At 34.2% G+C, this 11,041-nt stretch overlaps 1 protein-coding gene across 1 annotated transcript; it reads left to right on the top strand.

Moving 5' to 3' along the window:
• Positions 1–882: 882 nt before the first annotated feature.
• LOC308263587 (glycine cleavage system H protein, mitochondrial-like) lies at positions 883–3,491 on the top strand (the record flags this gene model as incomplete). Its single annotated transcript, XM_080696581.1, has 3 exons — positions 883–905; positions 1,153–1,269; positions 3,002–3,491. The coding sequence occupies 3 exons, from the start codon at positions 883–885 to the stop codon at positions 3,489–3,491; spliced, it is 630 nt and encodes a 209-aa protein (XP_080552707.1).
• Between the last annotated feature and the right edge of the window lie 7,550 nt (positions 3,492–11,041).

Here is an 11,041-nt window from a genome sequence, read left to right as displayed (position 1 = left end):
AATAAGACATCTTTTTATGTATAATCATTTCAATTTTTTATATCAAGAACCTGAATTTTTATTACACTTAGTACTAGCTTAAGTTGCTTTATTTCCTTCTGTTAAAAATAATTTTCAGAGCCAGGTGTGCTGGTGCACCCTTGTAATCCCAGTATTTGGGAGGCTGAGATGGGAGGATTGTGGTTCCTGGATAGCCTCAGCTACTTAATGAGACATTTGCAACTCAGTGAGACTTTGTGTGAGGCCAGGTTTAAAGATGGTGGACTGATTAAGAATATGAATAATGTAGAAATTGTAATTTATTTTGCAGTACTGATTAAGAAATAGGCAGAGGAAATTTCAAAGAAGCAAAATATTCAAACTGCTTTATGAGTCCTGATGTTCATGTTCAGCTAATAGAACAATGACTTTTGGGAGCCAGAAAGGTGTGCATAAAGCTAGGACTCAGAGAGATGGTGCTGTGGAAGAAAGTAAAGTGACAGAAAGAAAGGAGAAAGTAGTGGCCATGATTGTGAAGATGGAGTTAGGGCCAGAGGCATCCCAGATGGAAGTAGACCCAGCTGCTGTGATTAAAAAGGGCCAGAAGAAATGATCAACAGGTGGTGACTGCATTTTCTGCTGATGGCCTTAGTGCTTAAGTAATTCTAGCTTTGCTAAAAAAAAAAAAAAAAAAAAAAAGTTATGGGGGTTTATCCCCAGATTTCAAAGTAAGGCCTGGAAGGCCAGAAATGTATGCCTTGGTTGAAACCTCTGCAAGCAGGCCAAGATGGGGCAGTTTAAGAATCGTGAGGGTGAAGGCACGTCTGCAAAAAAAAAAAAAAAAAAAAAAAAACTTCCTGAGATTTAGAAATAGCAGAAATGAAAGGCTACAAGCTATGCGCCATGGAGCGGGGCTGGAAGAGCCAGTAAGCCTCTCACTGCAATTAGCCAGGCCATAATGACAGGGCTGCCAAGGTCTTTGGAGGACTTACTTCATCATCATGTGCCTTAAATGCCAGAAATGGAGTCCCAGGATTAAGGATCTGCTCTGCTGGATATTTATATTGCTTTTTTATGGCCCTATTTTTGGGGGGATAATGCAAATATTTACTTTCTGACCCTGTATATGGGATGACTGTTACTTGCGGTTTATTTTGATCTTTACTTTTACAGGTACTCACAAGAATTTGCTATGAGGCTCAGAGGAGACTTTGGACTTTTAGAACTCCATAGCAGTGATGGAACAGTTAAGGCTCTTACGGATGGACAAAATGCATTTTGCACTGTGAGGTGGCCATGATGTTTAGGGAGTTAGGAGAAAGGTGTAATGGTTTAGATTTGGAATGTCTCCCAGCACTCATAGAAATGAGGTGACAATGTTTGAAGTGGGGCTTGATTATGAACATTTTAATCAACTCATGAGTTCAGAGGCCAAATAATGCAATCACCTTCCAGAGGCCTCACCTTTGGGAGTAGGGCTTAGTTGTAATGTTGGTCCAGACCATTAGGTGTGGCATTTGGGATTATATGTGATTTTTCCTCCCCTTCTCTCTAGCTTCCAGAGTTCAAGATGTGAGAGCAAAGCCTTAGGCTCCCCAGCTCGTTGCTGCCTGCTGCTCTCATGCTGTACGATACATGGTCCTTAGCCTCACAGAGAGAGTGCATGAATCACAGGGCCCAGGTATCTCTCAGAAAAATCGATCAAATAAATCTTCTTTCCTGTAAGTTAGGTGGTCAGATCTTTGGATTATATCTATGGAAATGCTGACTAACATAGGTTCCATAGTAGGATCTAATATGTAAGTGTTATAATTACTTTCTACATTGTACAACTAGTAATTTTTTTTTTTTTTGTATTGGGGATTGAACCCAGGGGCATCCTACCTCCAAACTACACAACCAGCCATATTTTATTCTTTATTTTGAAGCTGGCTTACTTTTTTTTTATAAATAAGAAAATGCTATAAGTCTAAACTGAAATATATTTCTATGTTTACCATATAACGTCAATATGTTTATTACTCCAGAAAATAATTATGAAGAACTTCAGTAAAATTGCAGTTTCTAAAGCTGGGCGTGGTGGTGCATGGTTTTAATCCCAGCATTCAGGAGGCTGAGACAGTCTCATCTACTTAGCCAGGCCCCTTGCAACTCAGTGAGACCCTGTTTCAATATAAAGAATTAAAAAATAGGGCTGAGGGTGTTACTCAGAGGTAGAATGTCCCAGTGTTCCATACCCAGTACTGCAAAATAAATTACAATTTCTACATTATTCATATCTTGATGTGCAACTTCATTTAAAATACTTCAATTCCAAACACATGAATCTTCTGAGACAGACTACTATTGAAAAAACATAGATGAAAATAAAACTCTAGCGCTGCCAAGGACCTTGATTCCCTTCTCCAAATGATGAGCATATGCTAAAATAGACTGATTTAAGCAGGGTAGTAAGAGTAGCAGAATCCTTAGAAGTCATTGGCATCATCTTTGAAACATGAGGGTAACTTAAATATCAATTCTACAAAAGGCTGAGGTTTTTCTAACATTTAGAAGGCCAATATGTTAGTCAGCTTTCCTTTTCTGTGACAAAATAACAGAAGAACAATTTAAAAGAGGAAAAATCTTCGGTTCACTTTTATTTTATTTTATTATTTTATTTTATTTTTTGGTGGTACCAGGGATGGAACCCGGGGGCTTTTTACGTCCAGGATACGCTGCCAGACCTATTTTATATTTTATTTGGAAACAGGGTCTCACTAAGTTGCTGAGAGCCTCACTAAATAGCTGAGGCTGGCTTTGAACCTGTGCAATCCTCCTGTCTCAGCCTCCCATGCGCGGGGATTATACAAGTGTGCACCACCATGCCCGGCTTGGTTCACATTTCGAAGATTTCAGTGCATGAACACTTAGCAATTGCTTTTTGCAAGGCATTATATTACAGTGGACTTGCATAATGTGGCAAAGTTGTTAACCTCATGGCAGTCAGCCTGCAAAAAGAGAGTCCACTGTTGTAACAAAGTCTCTACTCCCGCGGAGCCCAGGAACTTGGCGCTGCAAGTGGCGCTGAGCGTGCGGGCTGGCGGCCAGGGGCGGGCGCGGTCCGGGCGCTGCACACCCAACACGCTCTGCTCTCGGTGCGGAAATTCACAGACAAGCATGCATGGATAACAACAGAAAATGGAATTGGAACAGTGGGAATCAGCAATTTTGCACAGGACGCTTTGGGAGATGTTGTTTACTGTAGTCTGCCTGAAGTTGGGACAAAATTGAAAAAGCAGGATGAGTTTGGTGCTTTGGAAAGCGTGAAAGCTGCCAGTGAACTCTATTCTCCTCTCTCGGGAGAAGTGACCGAAGTTAATGAGGCGCTTGCAGAGAATCCAGGGCTGGTCAACAAATCTTGTTATGAAGATGGCTGGCTGATTAAGATGACGCTGAGTGACCCCTCAGAGCTGGATGGTCTCATGAGTGAAGAGGCCTATGAGAAGTACATAAGGTCTATTGAGAAGTGAGAGCGGCCCCCGGTAAACAGTGTGAGTGGCTGGCTCCAGCACCGTTGTCTACATCGCGCTGGAGGGAAGACTTGAGTGCCAATCTTTAGCAATATTGATGGAAAGGAAACTAGTCTCAACACTGCTACTAGAAGAAAATACCCTTCACTTTCCTGTGATCCCAGATAAATACACTATAAGTATTTTTATAATACCTTAGAATTTTTAAGAGTAGACTCTAGGCTCTGATATTCAGAATTTATAAAATGATCTGTGGCAAAAACTGGTTACAAAAATAATGCAATTCAAGGATAACATTATTACCATAAATCTTGTATAATACTCTAACTCACTTACATCCCTCTCTGGATTTCTGTCAAAATACTGGTCTTTCCACTGGAAATGCCTGGGAGTGGAGGACAAGTGTGTGTTAGTTGTACAGCGTCGGATGAAGAACAACACTCTCTTAATTTTTATAATATATTGCATTTGCTTGTGCTATTTTTTTTTTACAGTGAAGCAGCAGCTTTGCAACAAAATAAGAAGCAAATAAAACATTCAGCTTCATTAAAAAAAAAAAGTCTCTACTCCCAAGTTCATTAAGCTATGGATTCATTAATGGATTGATGAATTCATGAGGTCAGAGGCCTCATAATGTTATCATCTCCTAAAGGCTCTACCTTTGAATATGCTGCATTGGGAACCAAGACTTCAACACATGAACTTTTAGGAAACATTTAAAACTCAAACCACAACATTCAAGAAAGGGCTAAACTAGCGATTTCAGTCTTCACTACTTTTTAGTACATAATAATGCAATAGACCAACAAGCAGAGGAAATTTTCTGTGAATTTCCACTAAGCACTGGATATAATAAGAGACTCATTTGCATCCTACTTGCTTTACTCAGTAGTATCACCACTACAAATATTTGAATAATTAGTTGGATTAAAAACCACACAGATCTTACAAAATAGAGAAGAGCCTACGGGTTCAATCTATAAGAAAGATAAATAAAAATTAGAATTAATCCTGATGAGCCAAGAATGGTGGTTCCTACCTGTAATCTCAGTACTTGAGAGGCTGAGACAATAGGATCACAGGCTCAAGGACAGACTCAGCAACTTAGATCTTTCTACAAAATAAGTAAGTGAAAATAAAAAGGGTTAAGGGTATATATGAAAGATAGAATGCTCCCGGGCTCAATTGTCAATGCCTTCCCCAAATAGAAAGAAGTTATGCTAGTAAAATGTAAGAGTTGGTAGTTGAGATGAATGGATGACTAAACAAACACATGCACTTAATATAATATTAGTCTATGGAGCTAAATATATGAATTTTGAACTAAAATCATATACATAATCAGTACTTAGTAGATTTTTTAACTCCTATGTTCTGGAATAAAGGGCAATAAATTTTCAAAATAAGTAAAAAGATAGGATTATTAAGAAAACGAGTAAAAATAGATGTTTAAATACTCATAAAAATAATTAGAAATATAACTTATGGAAGAGAGGTAAAAAAAATTATAAAAAAAAAAACTCCCTGTTAGTAAAAATCTACAGATGGAAAGTTATTTTCACTATTCAGGTAAATCAATAAGAAAACGTTTAGAGGAGACAAATTCTGGGAAACTTCTTAACTCTATATATGAAGATTATATTACAATTTTCTAGGTATAGAGAACAAGGGTGTCCAACTGACCCTCTCTATGAAGGAGAGCCTTTAAATAGTACTATGGACATATGTGAAGGTACTGCTACCAATCTTATTAATTTGTGTTTAGGAAGGAGCAGCAGGTAGGATGTGGAGATATATATGCAAAGAGCTTCATGCATGTGTGGTTTTAGCACATTAACCCTCATGTGATATATCATTACAATAAAACAATTTTTAAAAATCTTGGAAATTATGACCACTTAATTCTGTCCATGTAGACAAAATAAATAAGCTCCGTCTATAAAATTTATGAAAGAAACCTAATATTTTAAACCCTAATACATGAAATCTATAGGCAGAAATATGAATTCCCTGAGTATTGAGCATTGTTTTCATCAATGCAATTTTGTAGATATTGTGTTGGTTCTCTTTGAAACTATATGCATTGATGATGTTGTAAAAATATAATGCTTTCATTTTAAAATGATAAAATGTATTTTGTATAAGTTTTATATATATTATGTATGTATATATATATGTGCATATATAATGCTAGAGAAAAAAATTTTAAAAAGTATGTATTCTCTTACATGTATAAGCTAGAGAGAAAATAGAAAATAAAAAGGACTTTATTTCAGAAGAGAGACCAGTAGAATTATGGAAAATTATAAAAGAAGGTTAAGGAGGCAAAAAGGAGGAATTGATGAAAGAAACATTTAAATATGCTATGTCCATAATATATGAAGGTATCACTACCAATCCTCCTAATATATACAGAAGGGAGTAAGTAACAGGGTCTGTACTACACCAAGACCTATGGGCATGTATGTTTTTTTGACTTTGAATCTTAATATGATGTGTAATTACATTGTACTGATAAAATTATTTAAAAATTCCAGTTAATTTGTACCTGATTTTTGTTCATGAATAAGAAACATTAAAAAAACTATTTCCAGGAGTTCACAAAAAAGTTTTGCAATAAAAATTATTTTGAAATTACTGATAATCACTATGAAGTTTTATATTCCTTATCTTTTTTTTCTGTAAATTGTATATTAATGTAAGTCTTTTAAACATTATAAAATATAATGGCAATATAGCTACTAGTAAATGGATGAATACAACTCTGTCCAACTCTCTTGTTTATTTGAAACAAAATGCCATTTAAAACAAGTGCCATTTCTCTAACACACAGACAAAATTATTCTATTGAATTTAATAACAGTTGAAGCATTTTATTCTTTTTTTTCTTAGAACCACATCATACAAATTTTTTCATACTGAAAACTTGGACATTATAATTATATCACGACTGTTGCTAACAATTTGCATTATATTAGTATGCAGGTTGTGTTTAGATGTTTTGCATGAATAATGACATTATTTTTTGTGTAAAATTGGTTCTGTTTCTTCCTTTCAAGAATGACAAATCTCAGGCTTAAAAAATAAAGTATTTGGCCTATCTCACATGGCTCAAAGGCCAGGAGCTAAGAATCAAATAGTCATTTTGACATCAAAACTCAAACATTTAATGATCAATCAATTTGTTAGCATTTAATACAAAATGCAGCATAGCAATATTTTATTAATATTTTGTTATTTTACTGGGCCTCCAGGAACTAGAACCTTGATTTATATGGGTTACATCTACTTGTATGTTGACAGTGGTAGTCTCAGTTCTCTGCAACATTTTCAGGGGCATGTAAATCAACTTATAGATGCTTAATAAGCTTTTTATTTTTTATTTTAAAATTTTTATTAGCGTATTGTAGTCATACATCTTAATGGAGTACAAGATGGCAGAGGCACATATGCATACATCATCCAATTTGTCCTTAGCCAATTCCTGCCCCATTTCCCCTCTCCCTTCTCATGTTTGGCTTAGTGATTGACTTTGATATATTTATTAATGTATATCAGTACATTAATGAATTCCCCTCTTTTCCCATTCCATCACCCTCAGTTAGATTAGGTTATTTGATCATCTAGAAGTATCTCCTTTATCTAGAGTTTCTCCTATGACCCATTTTCTCCCTAGCTTCTGCATATTAGGGAAAGCTTTTTTATTAAAGCAATGTACAAGACATGATTATAAAATTATCTTGTCATAATCTGGCCATAAATTAATAAGGTTCATCAGAGGAGACTTCTAATAACATTTTATTTACTTTTTATTTTTTATTGGTGCATTGTAGTCATACAACTTAATGGGGTACAACATGGTGGATGAGGAATAACAGGATTAGTTCTTGATTTGTATTTTTCTAATTTCTAAAGATGTTGAAACTTTTTATCTACTTATGGGCCATTTGTATTTCTTTTTTTGAAAAGGCTCTATTCAGATCCATTGCCAGTTTTATACTGGGTCCTTTGGTTTTCAAATACTGAGTTATTTAAGTTTTCTACATAGTCTAGAGCTTAATCCTGAATCAGAAATGTATTTGGAGAAGATTTTCTCCCAATTTGTAAGCATTCAATTTAGGTTCTTGGTAGTTTCCTTTGTTGTATGGAAACTTTTTAATCTGATGTAATACTATTTATCAATTTTTGTTTTTTATTTTCTTAGCTTTGGAGGTTTTGTTGAGGAAGTCTTTTCTGGTGCATATGTATTAGAGTATTGGTCCTATGCTATGCTGTAGTAATTTTATTTATCTGAAACTTACTCTAATACAGGATGAGAAGTTGGAGTTTAATCAAATTTTTCTATATATATGGTTAACCAGTTTTCCCAGGAAAACTTTTTATTGAAAAGTCTATCATTTCTCAAGCACTTATTTTGGAGCTTTTTGTCAAAATATAAGTTATTATTTTGTGTGAGAGTTTGTTTCTGTATCTTGTACTATGTTTTTTTTAATCTATGTGCATATTTTTATACCATTAACATTTATTACTGCAAATTTGTAGTATAGTTTGAAGTCTATACTATACCTTCAGCCTGGTTTTTGTTGCTAATTTCTTTGCCTATTCTGGGAATTTTTATTTTTCATATATATTTTAAGAGTATTTTTTTATTTTTATGTTAGAATTTTTGTAAGGATTGCATGAAATCTGTATAGTGGTTTTGGTAGTATGGTCATGTTCATAATGTTTATTCTTCCTATCCAAGACCATGGGACATCTTTTCATCTTCTAAAATCACCATTTTTTTCTCTCTTCAATGTTCTATAGTTTTTTATCACAGAAGGATTTTACTCTTTTGGTTAGATTTATACATTAACTCAGAAAGATAATATAACAATACATTTTTATCTTGTTCTCTTTATTTTTTTGTGGCAATAAGGAATGAATCTAGGGCATTCAACCTCCTTGTATATGTATTTTTTTCATTTTGGAGCTATCACAAATGAAATTTTTTCATGTTTCTTTTGCAGTAGATTGATGATTAGTGTATAGTAAAGCTATTGGTTTTTGCAAGTTAATTTTATATACAACTGCTCTGATAAATTTTGTCGATAGCTCCAGAAGTTTTTAGTTTACTTTTTAAGTATTATTAGTACAAGATAATGTGATCATCAAATAAATATAATTTCACTACTTTTTTCTATTTGTATTTCTTTAATTTTATTTTGTCTTGTTTCTGTAGCTAATTTTGAGTACTATACTGAATAGTATTATATTGAATAATAGTAGTAGGCATCCTTGTGTTGTTCCTGATTTTAATGAAAATTGTTTCAGGTTTTCTTCATTCAGTATAATAATGGCTTTGAATTAATAGTAAACTGCCTTTGTGAAAGTCAGATAATTTTCTTCTATTCAGAACTTCTTTAGTGGCTTTATCATGAAAGGCTTTTGAACTTTATCAAATGCTATTTCTACATCTGTTAAGAGGATCATGTTGTTTTGTCTTTCATTTTGCTTATGTAGTGAATTATATTTATTAACTTATGTGTGTTGAACTATCCATACATCCTTGGAATGAAACCTACTTTGTCATGATGGTTTTCATGATGTGTTTTTTAATTTGAGTGCTTAAATACTGAATATTTATACATACATGTTTATTTATATAATACAAATGCATTATTATGTATATGGTTTTATGTTTTATGTACTTTATCACAATGCAACTATCTAATATAAATCAAATTATATCTTTAGGTTTATAAGAATATGGGATTTTAATATAAGGGGGCAATAGTTTATGCAATATTTTTTCTGATATAAGTATTAATTCAGAAAGATAACATAAGAATAAATTTTTTGTGGTAATAAGGATTGAATCTAGGACATTGAATCTACCTCCATCTTATATCACCAGCCCTCTCTCCCCCAACCCCTCTGTTTTGAAACAGTTTCATATTAGGTTGTTGAAATCTAGCCAAGTTGCTGAGGCTGGTCTCAAACCTATGACCCTCCAGTATTAGCCTTACAAATACTGAGATAACAGGTGTTTTCCACTGCACCCAGAAAATGTATAGTTTTAAAAGTTTATTGTTTTAGTGCAATATCATTCTTATTTTATATTATGTACAAATATTTGCTGATATTAAAATGTAAATTATTCTGTGAAAACATTTAGTATATTTTATTTTCCTGATCATACACTTTTCACATGAGTTGTATTAATATAGACTTAGTTATAATTTTCAGATATTATTGATTGTTTCTCTAGTGAAAGGATGAAAATATTGTGAATGACATACAATGAACTGAAACTAGTATTCAAATATCACTTCTCTGTGATCTTTGTTGCATCTACCAGTAAGCCTGTAATGGGTCCAGCCCACCAGCGGTGGGGCAGAGCAAGAAGGTGAGTGCCTACGGCCCAAACAAAAGCACAGGAGCCGGGAGTCGAGTCAAGCAGGATCTTGTTTATTTTTCTCAGGCAACCCAATTTAAGACAAAAAACCACAAGGGGGATTTGCAACAGGAAACTATTCTAACCTATCAAGCTAAAGGTCACTATTGCATGTGCAAAGCACATAACTTGCAGCCAATAATTATCCAATGCATGAAGTGGTTCACGAGCATGGAAGCATTATATGAGACAATAAGGCTCAACATTATCAAATTGGACTAGCAGGGGCAAGGGGAGTAGTTATGCCCTCCATATCAGCTCGGCGCTACATGTTGCAGATTCATCGAAAGTTCTCATGGTTTTCTCAGGTGGTTGTGCAGACCCCAACAAGCCTGTACTTAATGTAATTTTACTTTTTTTCAAAGATGATTTGTATACTACTTCTTTTACCCAGTGATATATACACATATAGTATTTATAATGATTCATTTAAAAGTAACCCAGTTAATATTTCTCATTTTATTTGGCATTACATTAATGGTTAAACACATATTTTATATTTGGCATCATTTATATTCACAGCTTATTTAAATAGCTGTCTTCCCGAATATATTTCAAAATATATTTACACTTTTAAGTTAATGTGTTATATTTGTGCAGGGTATTTTTTGTTGTTGTTGTTTTAATTTCTTATTGGTGCATTATATTCATACATCATATTGGGGTAAAAAAATGTGTGTACATACATGTACACATCACTAATTTAACTCCACCTCAATTCCTCTTCATCCCTCCTTCCCTTGCTTGGCTTAGTGGTTGACTTCAATATGGTTAAGTACATTGTGTGTTTTAGAGATTTTCCTCTTATCCACTCCTTTATCCTCCTTTAGGTTGTCTTGTTTGCTCCTTTATAGGATTTCCTTTGGCTATGGTGAATTGTGCAGCTATGAACATAGGTACACATGCATTAGTTTGGTAGTTTGGTTTCCTTTCTTCTGGGTACATACCCATAAGTGGTATTGCTGCATCATCTACAGTTCCTCCTATGACCCATTTCTCCTTACCTCTCACATGTTAGGGAAAGCATCTGATTTCTGGTTTATAGTGACTGACTAATCTCACTTAGCATAATGTCCTCCATTCCCATTCATTTCCCTGAAATTGATGTAATTGA

Source organism: Muscardinus avellanarius (assembly GCF_963383645.1).
Source record: "Muscardinus avellanarius genome assembly, chromosome: 5".
NCBI classification, from domain to species: Eukaryota; Metazoa; Chordata; class Mammalia; order Rodentia; family Gliridae; genus Muscardinus; species Muscardinus avellanarius.
This window is presented reverse-complemented; position numbering and strand designations above follow the sequence as displayed.